The sequence below is a fragment of the Orbicella franksi genome, chromosome 1 (genome assembly GCF_964199315.1).
Source record: "Orbicella franksi chromosome 1, jaOrbFran1.1, whole genome shotgun sequence".
Taxonomy (NCBI): Eukaryota; Metazoa; Cnidaria; class Anthozoa; order Scleractinia; family Merulinidae; genus Orbicella; species Orbicella franksi.
The window spans coordinates 6,760,965-6,777,250 of record NC_138145.1 but is presented as its reverse complement, the minus strand read 5'-3'; the positions used below and the strand labels follow the sequence as shown (position 1 = coordinate 6,777,250).

At 38.8% G+C, this 16,286-nt stretch overlaps 2 protein-coding genes across 2 annotated transcripts; one reads left to right on the top strand and one right to left on the bottom strand.

The window, feature by feature from the left end:
* Window positions 1–1,879: 1,879 nt before the first annotated feature.
* On the bottom strand, window positions 1,880–5,588 carry LOC145482782 (bone morphogenetic protein 6-like). Its single transcript, XM_081461414.1, has 2 exons — window positions 5,003–5,588; window positions 1,880–4,883 (listed from the first exon to the last, which is right to left on the bottom strand). The coding sequence occupies exons 1-2, from the start codon at window positions 5,250–5,252 to the stop codon at window positions 4,042–4,044; spliced, it is 1,092 nt and encodes a 363-aa protein (XP_081317540.1). The 5' UTR covers window positions 5,253–5,588; the 3' UTR covers window positions 1,880–4,041.
* Window positions 5,589–11,757: 6,169 nt separating this feature from the next.
* On the top strand, window positions 11,758–13,494 carry LOC145482774 (bone morphogenetic protein 7-like). The gene has a single exon (XM_081461401.1). The coding sequence runs from the start codon at window positions 12,521–12,523 to the stop codon at window positions 13,340–13,342; it is 822 nt and encodes a 273-aa protein (XP_081317527.1). The 5' UTR covers window positions 11,758–12,520; the 3' UTR covers window positions 13,343–13,494.
* Window positions 13,495–16,286: the final 2,792 nt, after the last annotated feature.

The following is a 16,286-nucleotide window of genomic DNA, read 5'->3' as shown; positions in this document are numbered from 1 at the left end:
GCTGCCTCTAATTAAATAAACTCATTTTCGTAGCAAAGTATTTAAAAATTGATTCCTATTCTACAGGAAAAATAATCGATGAAAAAGGACTGAACGTCAAATAGTTTTTGTTATTTCTCTTCTTGCGCCTTATTAAAGCGAATCGCTTTTGCTATCTTAGTCCAATTATAATTTTTGTTTTGTAAATTTTACTGAATCCCTACAGACTCAATCTTAGTAGAGGCAAAGGTCTCCCTTATTAAAATCATACAAACTTTATATTACTTCATAGAAAAGTGTGAAATAGTAATTTGCCAAGCCATTCACAGCAATGATAGTTTGAGTGATACCAAACAGTTCTAGGTCAAATATGTATTCCTAATCATCTTTCTACGAAAAAGAGTAATTTGGATTTATAAGGCTTTGGAGTAAAATTAGTTGAATGCCCAGTTCCTTTTATGAGGCAAGCCTGCAAGGAATCATGGTCTTACACGCCTGCGGAGAATCATGGCAAGTGTTGAGCTGCTGCATGGTTTTCTTCAACACGTCTTCAATGATTCCGTAAGCAAGGGTGTTGTCAAGAAACCTTGGCACTGGTAAATGGAACTATGGGTTGCCATCCCATCATTCCACACAACTAATTCGGAAGAATAGCTCTGCACTTGCACTAACGTCACAATATCCAAACAACCGCCATCTTGGATCCTGGCCATGTTCACGATTTTCTTGATTTTCTAAACAGGTGACTCAAAACAAATCGAATCAATCATATAATGCCAGAAGGTCTTAAACATATCAGTAGAAATTTTGGTAATTCGAGCCAGAAATTCCACGTTTCAAAAAACAAACCTGTGCCATGGAAGCAAGTTCAGGGTAAAATAACATGTCGTACCGAATAGGGCACGTTCGATATATCAACATTCTAACATGGCTTCGAGGCTTTCGGGACAAGCTTCTATATTTGGTGTTGTTTTCTTTGTATCCAGGTATCTTTTGGGAATTGAAAGACAAAAGAAACTTTAAAAATTTATAATTTTGACCCGAAAGCCTCGAAGCCATTTTAGAATATTGATATATCGAACGTGGCCTATTGTATGCAGATAGATTTCTGCGACAGTCGCAAAGTTTGGCTACGTTTACTTAAATGTAATATTTTTTATATTGACGACTTAACTTAGCACAGGCACCTTCCGCCCAGTCTCAATAGGTTTAACCAACTCAGACTTCATGAACATAAGTTGATTAGAAGATAAGTAGAGGGTCTAAGTATTGAGTAGAACTTAACACCGTCCTCTGATTGGCTACACTACTCACTATCTATTCTGTTGTAGATAATGAGTAGCCTAGCAGGGTGTGGTTGTTGACAAAATGACGGTAGCTTCTCTACCTTTTCGAAGTGTCTGCGAAGTGGATTTAGATAACGTTTCGAACGATTAGTAGATTTATATGCGTGATAATTGACTCGGGCTGTACTCTCGTCAGGACCCGTCAGCTATCACGCGATAGAAGTCTCGAGCTCATAATCTAATTGTTAACCTTTAGGATATTTTCTCACATATCATATTTTTAGTCGTAGCCGAGAATGGAAATTTGGTGGTATTCTTTTCAGTCCGTCTGTAATGACTGAATCATATCCAACGTTGTCCTTGTTGGGCGAAAGACATCACGTGTCTAGGAGATGCGAAAACAGAAGATATCAAAAAGCCTGTGAATGAATTATTTTATTCTCGAAAATGACCAGATAATAAATCAAACTGGTAAGGCTGATCAACCAAAAAACACCTAAAATGGCATTTTGTTTAATTTCATCTCGAAAAAGTGTATTTTCGATGTTTGCTTGCTTTCAGACCCCTGTTCAATACAATAAAGTTACCATGGTTTACATTTTTGAGATGTTTTCTCAAGTGAAAGATAGCCTGCTTGCTCGCTAGCTATGTGATAAGCATTTTTTTACATATCCGTTATACTTGTGCAAAAGGGCTAATCTCGTGATGTTTGATGTGAAAGGAACTAGAAACAAAGATATGGTGGACCTTGATAGTATGACTTGCAAGGCAATACACAGAAGGTTCAAAGAATAAAAGAACAGGTAGTCATCAGGGTGGAGCACTTGCCGGGTTTGGAAAACTGAAAAATGACTACAAGAAAAAGGAAAGACTTGTGTCAAAGGTAGGGGGAAACAGCGAAACAGGAGTAGTTTGCGTCTACCAAAGAATTTGAAACACGAAAGATAGTATCGCTGGCAAATCGTTTTATGGCAACTTCGTTTTGGAAAAGCCTCGATCAGTATAGGCCATATAAGGTTCGTCAGTTAATTATTTCGTTCGCTCATTTCTATCCATCTTCTTGTGGTGGCTGGAGTTCTATTTCTTTCTTCCAGCCACTGCAGCCACACTAAGACGAAAGCAATAACCACAATAACAAGGAATGGTCATTCAATCGAGAGTGGCTGGGGGCGCGTGTGTGAACTTCCCATGTTTTGCTCGTGAGGTCGAATGTTCTCCATTTATTAAAAACCGTTAAGCGGGGCGTCAAGTTCTACAACTGTTAAAAAATTACTCCAATTTATTGATTTAACGATAAACATAACTTTGCCAACAAAATAGACTCAGTAATGGATCAATAAACCCTCCTTCTATTTCATAAGAAAAACCCGAAATTACCATATACGGTATGTACCCGCTATGCTCATCTGTTCCGGGCTTGTCGCTTCCATATTAGCCTTTGTTCTCTTCTCCCACCAGATTCAATATCTCCTTGTCTGTCGGTTTGTAACAACAATGTTTAATTTGTTACAAACCTACAGACAACGTGATATTGACTTTCGCGGGATCAATCTATTAATAGTTAAGTTATTTTGAATATAACTTAACTATTAATAGATTGAAAATAATTATCACATTGGCGCGAGTAGAGCACATCACGACGGCGAGATTGACTCTGAAGTTACATGTAATGAGTCTCTTTGGGGTTTTAATGCATGCTATTTAAGAACGCGTAGTCTCTTTCTAAAATCCTTTTTAATTTCTGTTGTAAAAATTAAATTAAATAACTTTTTCTATCAATACCGTTGTAATCACTTGATTACCACGGACATCAAAATGTCTACTACAGCAATAACACTGATGGCGCTCAGGGTTTTTTATGAACGATATCGTATTCTTATTGCATGTAATTAATACCTATTAATAGCTGTTTATCATAAACTTGATGCGTTTTCTCTTAACAAAAGGGATGAGTTTTTTTTTCAAGTTTTCAAGTTACTCGAGAACGCTCATACTCTGGATGAAAGACTTTGGAGTCTTTCGTTTTCACTTTTAACAAGCGTTTTCGGTCGATGGAATCTGGTTGACATTAGCACTACGACCTTCGACGTCTGTCTCACTCAGCATGCTTTTTATTTTCATAGTCAATTAAACAGAAAATATTAGTTGGCGTTTAATTATTGCCGCCAGAGTTAGACATTCTTGCACGTTCGGTTTCTTCTCGCATAAAAAATTTGGCGCCTCGCAAATATTGAGATCCCTGTTGTCAGCTCTCTTTATAATCATTTTTGTAGCCAAAGAAGATACTTCTGTCGTTTTAGGTCTTTGTTCTACCCTTCTTTTTTATGTCAGCCACAAATTTGAATTTCAAATTGTCTATTTTTCGTAACGTTGTTTTGTCTAGGGGCTTAAATATCTGAACTATTTGCTTATTAGAGAGAATTGAAGGTTTGCTCGAGTAGGTTTTAGAGTGTGTTTAGAATGTGGTCACAATTCATTGTTTTTGGTCTGTCCTTGAATCAAAAGTGTCCTCGTTGATATCGTCTCAATTAGGCATTGCTCGAGAAAATATCATCTGCCTACGTTATACTTCTTAGCAATTAACCACAATATCATTTATAGGGTTTTAAAAGCAATTAAAAAATATATTTTGGCTACAGCCAAATCAAAGAGACTCTAACTGTCAGTTAGACAATCGTCTGTCCTAATACTATATGCGCCAAATATGTGTCCAAACTAATGCAGTATTTTTCCACGAAATCTATCAAAACGGGTCTTAAGAATCAACCATTCTATATTACAGGCATCCACATGATGACACTACCATTCCACCATACTCTGTTAGCGCGATCGATCTGTCGCTTGTCTTATACAAAACACTAATGCCATGCAGTTTGGTCGGAGCACATAATGGGGATGGAATCCGACCATCCATTCTGTGAAGGATGCTTTGCAAAATGGCGTGATTAGTCGGTTCTAGATGCATGTCTAGAACGTGTGGACAGACCCCTTCACAGTAATTGGCGGTATAACCACTCGGGGCAATAATCCAGTTCCACTTAAGCGTCTTGAACTGTACGTAAGCCCAACGGCGTTTACACCTATTGAGTGTACTTGAACGTCTTACACGGTTTCTCGTGGTCGTTGAGGCGTTTTGCGAAACGTTGTCGTCATCATCCTCTGGCACCATGCTATTATTGCAGTTCTTTAGCGTCTTTGACACTTTCAGTGAGTTTGGAGAGTATGTTACCAAGAAAGGTGCCTTTTTTCCATGTGCTCCAATACGAAAATCTGTCGGAAAAGCCTTGACCCCATCTACTGTTAAACTCAAGCCAAAGTTTTCTTCAGGCTTGTCTATCCAGAATTTTACCGCGGCCGTGACGTCCAAGCTGATCCACCGGCCGACTTTCTCCTTGTAACTTACAAGGTGGGAAGCAACAAGAACTCCACTGTTCCTGTTCTGGAAATTTTTCAGGCGAAGAACTCTGATCTTAAAATGCCCTTCTGTGTTTTGGCCCAGCGGTTTCTTCTTGTAAATCCTCAAATGAGCTTTCTTGACTTTTTCTCCGGCTGCTATAACAGACAAATTGAAGTAAAATCCATGATGTAGTGGCCCTGTATGCTCGCCATTCCCTGCGGCTGAAGAGGAAGAAAACAAATATGAGAAATCTTGGTGATATTTATAATTATTGTTACGAAACGTTTTATGGCTACCAACTACGTTCTGTAACTTATGAGATTCTCTAAAGAGCACTTACGTTCTCGGAAAAACACTCTTACTACGTCGGTCTCCCGTTGGTTTACACCAGTACGATGTAAAAGCGTCCGCTTTCTGTACAAGTTGAGAAGGAATCGTGGCACGGTCTCCCTTTGCTTTGACAGCTCTTGCGATTGAACGTCCCCCGAGTTGAATCCCCGAAGCAACGTGGAAGATTGACTGGAAATCTTATCAGATATCTCATGTGAAAGGCAGAATAACAAACTGAATATAACAAATCTCGCAAACATAGTGTAGTGTCATTCGATTACGCTGTACGTACGGAATGTTGTTTTCGAGTTGAGAGATGTGCGGGTTTTAGAGCTCATGCGAATACCGCGTACCCTATATATGTCGATACCAGCTCTCTTTCAAACAGCCCAGTCGTCTTTTGGACGAGTAATTTATAGATAGGCGAGCGGCTTTCTTTACATCTTTTACAGTTAAGTTTAACCCATATCAGAGGTGAATATTCATGTGATGTTTTTCAATAATGATATGACAGCTCTTCACGGTCCACTCCACATACTTGAATAGATTACTTTTAGCTCTCGTGGAAGTTTGTAGAACGGTCGCAGGTGCGGCGGAAATTCATTCACATCGAGACCAGCCCTGTCCTTTAAAACTATTCTTGTTTATTACAAAAGAAAATATAACACAATAATGAAAGGAAGGGCGCGGTGATTGAAGATCGTACAAGAAGGAATAGAAGTGATGACTTTGTATTTTCCTGAACAAATCTTTCCCAGATTAGGGCCTTGTCTACTTTCATGCAAATTTCCGAGACAAAATATGAGAAACGAATAATTCTAATTTCGTGCTGAAACACTAATCACGAGTCATTTTAGAGCACTAATGCATCTTCCATTGTTTTGAACCAGTGATTATTTCTAACAACTGACCAATTTCTCAGTGTATATAAATGGAACAACGGACCATTGTTGTCGTCGCCAAAGTGTAACCAGCTTAAGAGGCCCTTCTGCGTTCCACCTCGATGACTCCTCTATTCAAAGAAAATAAAACGAATGGGCGTACTTTATGGGAAGCGAATTACTGTGAACTGTGAAGTGTGTTTATTTTTTTCTTTCACAATTTTACATCAGTTGAATTTGTTTGCGATTTCGCTTGTAGAACCCCTTGTAGCTTCTTGTTTTCTTTCGCCTCTGAACCAAACTTCTTTCCTTTCCTTCTTTCCTTTCTAACCCACACTCAACAATCATGCACAGGTAAATGATCTCATTAATTTCATACTCATTTTATCAATTGTAAATAGTTTTGTTAATTTTAATTTATTTTTAGTGTCCCCATTTAGTGGTTATTTACTGCTACTTTAGTTTGACACTTAAATAAAGGTATTCCTTCCTTCCTTCCTTCTTTCCTTCCTTCCTTCCTTCCTTCCTTCCTTCCTTCCTTCCTTCCTTCCTTCCTTCCTTCCTTCATTCCTTCATTCCTTCAAGTTTCATAAATGTAATTTTGCTTATGCTCAAAGCCTCTTGTACTATTTGGACACAAGACGCTAAATTGAAGGGAGGGCATAACTTACTCCAATGTACATTGATAACTTCATGCATCGATAAGTTCTGCGATCCGAAGATTTCATTTTAAACCATACCAACTATATTCTATTTCAAAGCTTCCGTAACTGAGATGCAAACATGCCAAGAAATACAGTTATATGTGCTGTAATCAGCTGTTATGATCTAAATGCGGAAAATTTCGATAATGTTACATGTAAACCACGGTAAAATATTTCATTTATCAAAGCTCAGAACATCCATACTATGGTGAACTGTGCTTGATTGCGCTGCCTTGAATCTGGCTTCAGTACTCCACATCCAGTGCAGACAGTTTAGGTGCACTGGTGCTAGTGAATTGTCGAGTTTTGAAGAGCTAGTATTATCAATTATTCTCATGAGAGATGCCTTATGTAATAAGCTAAATTATTCCTGTATTTTGATTGCTTCTTACATATGATCTATCAGAGGACAAACGTAAACAATATGTGAATGACGTCATTGACATTTTTTGTTTCTTTATTATATAAACTAGATAGATTCCATGTTGCCCTTCGTCTCAAAGAAGACGACGTTGCGTAGGACGACGGCTGGAAAAAATGAATTTATATTTTACCTTTGAATTTCGCAGTTGTCTAGAACTTACATGTGCGCCGAGTGGTCTAAAAACCTACTCAAACTAATGATGTAACGCCAGCGAACCCAGAAGAAAATACGAAAAATGATCCGTTCAATTCAAAATACGCAAAACTTGGTCATTTCAAGTTTTTGTTTTGCAGAGGACGGTTACGCCTTTTGTTTGAAGACGTTTTCATTGCCGTTGCCGTCGTGGTTTGCTTAAGCTCCCCAATAGAACGAAGATGACGTCAAATGTGGTGAGACCTCCATGCACAATCTCTTGACGGCTCGAGGGCCTCTTTTTTGTTTTTACCGCATGTTGATGTAACTGTGACCTGTTACTTAAGAGCGCACGGCAACATGAGATTTATGGGCTAATTTTACCACAGGAAACAAATATAATAATAAAATGATGAAAACCGTATTGGCCTGAAAAAGTGATCAGCAGATCCAGAGAACAGTGTTCGGAGAAAATACCCAAGATCTGGATGATTCAGTCCGACATCAATAACTTCTGCGATAAAACAATATTGATGCTGCCATCCGTGCAAGGTTACACACAATGATTATACGTTTGAACTGTTCTCGGAATTAAAAACACCATGATATCGAAAGAGAGGCAATTGGAAGCTTTGTGTTCTGAACTGTTTACCCAAAGACGTTTATGCATTTTAGAGGCTCTCAGTGAGGGAAGGTATCCAAGGCTTCCTTATAAATTTCAAAGCTTCTCGTTTCGCAATTTGGACTTAATTCCCTTATGTCACTGTCATTAGTTTGTCATTTCACCCAACGACTGTCGTTAATAACGCAGGTATACAGATCAACAGGAGCTTTTCGAGCATCTTGTCATTGCGACTTAATAGAGGTGTACTATTATATTTTGTGAAAATTTTTCCGCCGACAAAAAGTTCACAAAGGATAAACCGTAGTTAAAACAAATCTAAATACTATGCCTGAAGGAGGAGGGGAATCCGCACCTTCTTCATAGCTTTAAGAATATTTTTAGCAATGCGAATGAAACGAATGAAACTTGGAAGATATATAGTACGTCCAAATTGAGAAGATGTCATAATATCACGTGGGAATTACGTCATCATTTTAAACACACACCATATTGGATTCCCCATCTTAGATTGCTCGATTTTTCCAAAACGCAAGAAAATCACCCAAAATCTCAAAGCTAATTACAGTCAATATCACAATACTAAAAGAACAATAATTATAAAGAAAACAACTGCATTGAAGTTAAATTTTGTTAATAAGAGCAAGAAGATTCCAAATTTGGAAAAAATGAACGTTGAAATGCGGTTGTCATGGGAACGGAATATGTCCAAAACTTCACCGACGCTAACGAAATGCATGCTCCTTATGGTATGCGCACAAAGTGTCCTAATTCGAAAGAAGTCACCAAAACACGCATATTTCTGTCAAATATGATCGAATTAATATGGAAATGAAACTTTGGGTTGCTTATCATAAAGATTATGCATCTCCTAGACAGGGGCGGAATTTTCAGATGTAACCAGGATTGCACTCTAATTAACCATTAGATTATTCGCTCTCGATTTCTATGAGTTGATAGTTGATGACACCGAAGGCCGTATCAACTATCACCTCAAAGAAATCAAGAGCTAATAATCTAATTGTTTTAGTAGAATTCTAACTGAAATTAACGCAAATAACGGTTTCCAATTATTTTTCTACGCATTATTAAACTTTACGCTTTAACAAAATCGCACGGATTGAATTTGCATTGGAAATTTGCAGTTGTTTACGCGCGCGCACCTTTTTTTTTTTTTTTTTTTTAATAATTTCAAGTTTTTAAAGTCAGGAAACCATTAATGTCGATCTTTTAGTCTTCTCAGGAATTTAATTATCTATTTACGTTTAAACTTTCTTCCAAACGATAAACGATACAAACGTCGCATATCGTGGACGCCCCACAGCCACTGCACTCTAATGGCTGTTAGTATACGAGTAGTTCAGCTAATCAGATTGCAGCATTTGCATTAGTATGCTAGTAGAATTCTACTAAGGTAAGTTATTACAAATGTTAAGGTCAGCGCGGGCATCCCCCGCCCGTTCCGCGGTCTGAATAGCTTGGAAGCTGTGGGACTTTTCTGGTCATGTGATTTAACTTCTATGGCAACCATGTATTCAAAGGAGGTTTTTTTTTTGCCGGACTAAATTTGGAGTTTTTTCAAGTTTAAGTTGTTTTGAAATGTTTGGCTAGATTTGGATTTCATAAATATTTTGATGCTAAAAACTTTTTAGCTATTGCATCTTCATATTTAATATGACAGACGTTTCACGTCAATATTGCATGATAGTGCGCTGGACAAAACTGTTCTGGATCGACGTTTTACGACCAAAAATCAAAACAAGCAAAACGATGCAAATAAATTTTTGATTGACTTAAACCTTAGTAAATTCCACATATGGAAACTTGTTTTCATATAGATCACGCAAGGAAGACTTGCGCTACAACGTATCTAAATTTGCGTACTGAATCACAAAAGTAAGGAAAATTGCGCGATTTCTGGGAAAAAATAGTTTTGGTTTACATCGACATCGTAGTGTTAGACCAATGCTGTTGTGCGAAGAACATCGTCACTTGTTTATGGATTTTTTTTCACAAATTCGACGAGATGGCATGAAGGAGGCCGGAGCGATAATCCATCTAAACAACACTGTAATCCTGTGATATATAAGCGGTGTAAAGAGAATCGAAGATTCAAGTAGTGATGCTGCCACTGAAGGACCGCAAAATACCACAAGGCAAACCAAGCAAAGTTAATTCAAGCTGTTATGTGAGAAAATGGCAAGCTCCTGGTAGACGAGCCCAGAAAAAGGTCTGAAAACTTTCCTAAAAGCACAAATACCAGTGTCTGAGGTTCTTAGCCAACAGCGCCTTAACACAGCAATATCCGTTGTGCATTTGTGGCTTGTACGGAGGGCGAGCTAAAGGCAGCCATTTTCAAAACGTGTGGAAGACCGATCCTTGGCAAGAACGAAGATCAGTTTCTGAAGATAGTATTGTATTTCAGTGACCAATAAGTTGTAAGTCTTTCTCATGCTTTCTTGTCAAAATCTTGACAAAAAAAGCACCAGCACGTGAAGAGTTTCTTCTCAAAACAACCGTCCAAATGTGACTCTTCTTTCTCAGAAATTACGTGATTTTGCATACTTTTGTGACTCAGTTACATACCAAATTTGGACAAGGTGTAAAGCAAGCCTTTCTTGCGTGATCCATATAAAAATAAGTTTCCCTGTGTGGAACTTAGTAAAGTTTAAGACAATCACAAAATTATTTGTGTCACTTTGTTCGTTTTAATTGTTTGTTGTAAAACGTCGATCCAGAACAGTTTGTCCAGCGTATATGACTTCACAAGTGACACGTGACTTTCTCAAGAGAAAACAAGTTTGGATGTTTTGCACGTAATATAATGTTGACTTCTTTTGATTACTCCTTACTCTTTGAGAGGGGAGACATGGGAGGGGGATCTCAAAGTACAAGAACACCCCCTCCCCCTTACCCAGGCTCGCAAAGCGAAAAAGCCAGTTAAAACTGTTTTATCAGAAGAAAAAGATTTTCTCAGCTGACGAAACTCAGATGGATTTTAAAACAATTTTCTTCGCTGATCAAAATCTCTTGAGATCATTAAGCGTTTTCTTCAGCGGTCATAGGTTTTCGACTTGGACCCTCTATTCCAAACACACATAAAGCTGGATTGAAATCCCTGCTACCGGGCTTTTTGCATGGTCGTGGATGGAAAAATAGACGACAGAGTTAAGCTGAGCTAGAATGGTCCAAAGTTAAACATTCTGTTTTATCAGTTTTACCATTTAGATATATTTCGTTTGTGGCTACTGAACTGAATAACGCATAGCTGAAAAGCTAATCAATTAACCAAAACTTTCTTGTTATCTCAGTGTATTTCAATGTGTATTACACCCGCTTTCAGTGTTACTTGCATAGGCCACATCTTTCGACATGCCATCTTTCGACCTGCTAAGTAGCCTGGCCTACTTAGAAAATGTAAGCACAACGGACTTCTTTACGGTCGAACTCGAATTGTAATGATGAAAGATTGATTTATTTGACATCAAATTAAGGTTAGGAGTATCAAGAAGTCATTCTAGCAGAAATAAGTCGATTGTTGTGAATGTTTACACGTTGCGAATATTAAGAGTGGCAGCGGCCCAATTTCACCGGAAGTCACTATTGAGAACCGATCGACTACACTAAATCGCTTGAATCATCCCGTAAATACGGTAACATGCAAAGTCCAAATCTTCTTCAGCCATTTGGGGTAGGTAATTATCATTAACTTGTCATTTCCTCCGCTAATGACCGGAAAAACTACTAGTTTCACAGTTTAACGGTCTTTCATAGCATGTGGAAAGATGGTCGAAAGATGTCGCCTTTGCACGTAACACTGAAAGCGGGTGTAAAAAAAGAATATTGTGTCGACCATTTAATTTCCTCAGCTGAAAGAATTCGAATTCTTTAGCAGTTCAGCATATTTTAAAAGGAAATTAGACATATCTTTAAGCAAATTGTTCTCAAGGCTAAGTCTCTTTATCAGTCATCTCACATCTTTATCGGTTTTTTTCTAATGCGCTACTCATTAAAGAGTTGTCGACCCATAGCGAGAGATCAGGTCAGTGGCGAAACAGACGCGTATACATAATAACATAGGCGCATTTATTTCCAAATCATAACCACAGTCGTGTCCTATCGAATTCGTCTGATCTAAAGGCTCGTCAGGAGAATTTGAAAAATTGAATTTTTACTGGATGTGCCCGTCCAAGTATTCACTATACACCAGATGCTATAAACATGCATCATTTTAATGTGCTGTTAGCAGCATTGGCTTTTGCACTAACTCCTTTTCCGATTGCTGATTCAATTCGCTCGAGCAGTACATCTTCCAATTCGCAGCTTTTGGAATCAGGTGGAGGTTTCTCATACGTCAAGCAAGAACATGCCGTACCGAGATTCCTTCTAAAGCTTTATCGACAAAGGCACTATCCCGCAAGGAAAAACTGCAGGAACACCATAACTGCTTTCTTTCTCGAAGGTAGGCTTGTTGAATCAACGTTCGACATTAACACCTGCTTAACGCTTTGGTTATGGACATTTGTCTTTCAGTCATCACGTAGGACAATTAAATCTGTCACTTAGAGAATATTAGGGCTGCACTGTTAGACAACAAGGTAACCAAAACTTAAGCTGTCGTCCAAAACCTTTTATTGATGCATATTTACCAATTGTTGTCATATCGAAAACTTTGTAAAGATGAAGTTTGATAGCATAGTCCGGAAAGATGCAACTATTTGAGTTTCTTTTTCTTTCTTGAAAAATAGGAGGAGTTAGACAAGTAATGCCCATGAGAGCTTTTGAATTAATGTTTGATTTACGCTCTATGACATCAAAGAATTTGGTGAAAGCTGAACTTCGTGTTCTTAAGAAAAAGGCTACTGACATCGAACAGCTGAGATGTGAATATTCAGTTATGGTGCATAGCTTCGTTAACGGAAAGAATCCCACGAAAACATTAGTAGATTCCTTAACAGTAAAGAACTCCTTAAAAGGTCAGTGGCTAGAGTTCAACGTCACGACTGCTGTGAAAATGATAACTCAAGAATCAGAAAGAAAAATGGGATTTCGGCTGTCTGTTGATGGTGCCCTGTGCGCTGAATTTCATATTGGTAAGAAAGGAAGACATAGGCCCTTTCTAGTGACCTACACGAGGGATTCGGAAGATGAATCTTCCCAGACAACTCTTGGAAGCATCGAGTTAGGAACAAAACGGGCCAAACCATTTCTAATGTTCCGCACAAATACAACAGTAATCGATCGTCAAAGTCGAGCTATCCAAGAAAGGCACTGCCGCCGACGCCGCTTAAGGGTGCGTTTCAAAGACCTCAAGTGGAACCGATGGATAATCACGCCTCGAAGCTATTGGGCTAATTACTGTGAGGGAACCTGCCCCAAAGTTCCAGTTTACCCACTGGACGTCACCAATCACGCCATCTTGCAGAACATTCTCCAATACCATGCCTCTTACAGCTATGTTCCGAGCCCTTCTTGTGTTCCAACAGAGTTGCATTCGCTCTCAGTCTTATATCGCAATGGGGAGGACAACGCCATTATATTGAAGGCATTTCCTGAAATGACTGCGTCGGCGTGTGGATGTCGATAGACAATAATTAAGTACTATAAATAGTTGTGGCACAATACTCCCTAAGAATAGATATTAAGACTTGAAATAAATTCTTAGAAGCAAAGCGGAACATATGGTAGATGTTGGGGTCAAAGATTCCACCCTACACCAGATGGTTTTAACGGTATATAGAAATCCTAATTACAACAATATGTATAATACACAAGCTATATGCAGGGTTTTATGGAATAAACAGGTTGCTATGGATTAGCTTAAATGGGGGAAGCAATCAAGTTCCACTTATTGATACTTTGAATCAAAGTAAGGGCTACCTTTGTGACAACATAGACCTCTGGAACTTAACGAAGGCAAAAAATAAGATTGCCTTTTAATTCGGCTGTTAACAGTCTTTTGAAATAACGTCGTATTTTTTCATGGCCATTTTTCGCTAGCTGGTGATAACCACGTGCACTGTATGATATTTAGCTCCATTAATGGCACCGGCGTCGCTGCATAAGGATGGTTCACCACCAGAAATCACGTAATTAGTCCGCCGAGCGTCGTATCACCGTCATTGTCTTAGAAACGCTAATTATATAACCATAAGCGGTTGGCTGCGGAGCACGTGACCACAAGTTTCCGCCAGCTGTCCTAATTTTCAGAAAAAGTGCCACAATTTGACTCGGCTGTAGTATCCCTTCAATTTCTCCCAGAAGACGCTGAACATATGTCAGATGCATTGTGATTGGTCGTCCTGGTTTCTCCTTTCCGTGTGGTGGAAAGTACTAAGTAAAACCAACTCAACCAACTCCCACTTCGGCGGTTAGTTTCGTTCAAAATAAACCCTTAATTTAATGTTAAGCATTAAATTGTCGTTTAAACGTATTTTAATATATGTAAAAAGTAGCATGATCGATAAATCTGAACGATATGTGAGCAACAGATTTTAAGCTAAAATTCACTGATGTCCAAAATACCTCACAATTGCAATTTGTTCGAGATTCTTTATCGGGCCTTATCTTTCAGTCCTCAATGTAAACACCCTTAGGTTGTGTAGATTATGGACTAGTCGTTCAAATATTAAAGCTCTGAAAAGGAAACCTGGTGGATTTATAAGTCTTATAACATATCCAAATATTTTCTTTGAGGTGCGTAATATGGAGCATGAAGTCATATGGCATAGAAATGTTCTCATTACTGTATCTCCAAACAGCTGCCATCTTGACCAAACCAAAATTTTTCAAGCGATAAAGAAAGCTAAAATTATCCAAAGAAACTAAACACTCCTACTCCACTGCAAGAGAATTTAAAAACAAAAATCATCTAAAGAAAAATAAAGAGGTACCTAGAGAAAAAATTGTGGCTCGGTAGTGAAAAGAGAAAGAGACAATGTTTATCCTGTAGAAGCGCAGGACGTGGGACAAAGAAAAGATCTGAGACACAGACAAGATTCATATCGCGCCCTCGAACTCCCTAGCCTGAAGGCGGAACAGGCGGGGCAGAGCACGAGTGTGACTCCCGAGAGTGAAGTGCGCGGACGAACGTGGAAGGCGAAAAGTGAGGGTCCACAATAGGGTTCTCAGATCCCGCTTTCCCGCCCATTTTTCCCTGTTAATCCCGTCATCCCGCCCTTTTTTGCCTGGAAATCCCGATCCCGCCTACTTTTTAAAGACGTTGCTGCGTTAATTATTAATTAGTTAAATTAATAATTACCTTAATTATTAACACAGAATCTTTTTAAAAAAGATATCGCATAAAGCATCACAAAAGGAATCAATGGGTAGCAGATAAGTAAGCACAATGTACCTGAAGAAGTCTGGTTTAGCCAGCCGAAATATAGTACACCTTCGAGAAATCATCCTACGTTGTGTCGGTTTTTGCTTTTGTATTCTTCAAAAGATTATAATGTTTCTTTCTGTAAACTGTTTACTGTTTTGTTTTCTTTTGTCCACGTATCAGTGAAAGAAAAAGATTTTTCACCTCCGTATTCAAGAGATGGCCCGTAAACACACCTGACAGTTTCTTTCAAAGCTTTCAGCGTCTTCTCTTTCCTTGAAATCTGGGCTCAGAACTTTTCTTTCCGAATGAAGGCATTCCCACTTGCACATCCTTTTCGTAATATATGGCGACGCAATTTATAATGTCTCATACTTCGTTCGGTAAATCGCTATCGCCGCCAACCAATGGGGGCATCCTGGCCAAAACAAGACAAGCGTTCTAGGAAAGGTCGAAAGACTAGAAAAACTAGAAAGGATCGGGGTGTGGGGAGGGGAAGCGGTCAAGATTATATACGCAAGTGTCGAGGATGTGGGAAATGGACAGATGTCATTGATGTCAGAGTATCGCAATAGGACTCAAAGACTTAATACAGTCTCATGATACTAACTTAGTCAAGCGATAATGGATACGTTCGACAGTACCTGACAGGATACAGAGCCGTTGCTATTCATTACTTGAAACCTGACACAGCTATACGCACAAAAGGTTCATTTCTTGCGGCTTTTGCGCTGGTCAATTTATGAGGTCACGTAAGAATTGAAATCCCTTATCCCGCTCTGTTCCCTTTGCGAATCCCACATCCCAACCCCATAAAAACACGAAATCCCGCTCCCACTCGTAATTGTAATTCCCGCTTCCCGCCCCTGTTTTCAGCTCAAATCCCGAATATATCGGCGAAAAAAACAAAGCCAAATCCCGCATCCCGCCAAACCTATTGGGGACCCCCAAAAGTAGCAAAGAAAATAAATCGTTTTCTGTTTTGTTTTGTTTTTTTTCTTTTGGTCTCGCGCTTCGCATTCGCAATCGCGCTCCACGTTTACTAAATTGTTCATCCAAACACAGGGCAAGCGCTCTGTCCACTGATTTACGGAAAGCCTCATTTTTTAAAATTATTATTATTATTATTTTATTCCTCCAATTCCTAGCTAATACACAGATATGTAAATATAAAGTAAAGAAAGTAAATAGTAACCGATAGTGCTTT

Bases quoted from the DNA above. Each gene is read 5' to 3' on its own strand.
- LOC145482782 (XM_081461414.1), bottom strand. From the start codon at position 5,252: ATGTTTGCGAGATTTGTTATATTCAGTTTGTTATTCTGCCTTTCACAT. The intron at 4,884-5,002 runs GTAAGTGCTCTT...CTTCCTCTTCAG, and splicing joins AAGAGTGTTTTTCCGAGAAC to CCGCAGGGAATGGCGAGCAT.
- LOC145482774 (XM_081461401.1), top strand. From the start codon at position 12,521: ATGCCCATGAGAGCTTTTGAATTAATGTTTGATTTACGCTCTATGACA.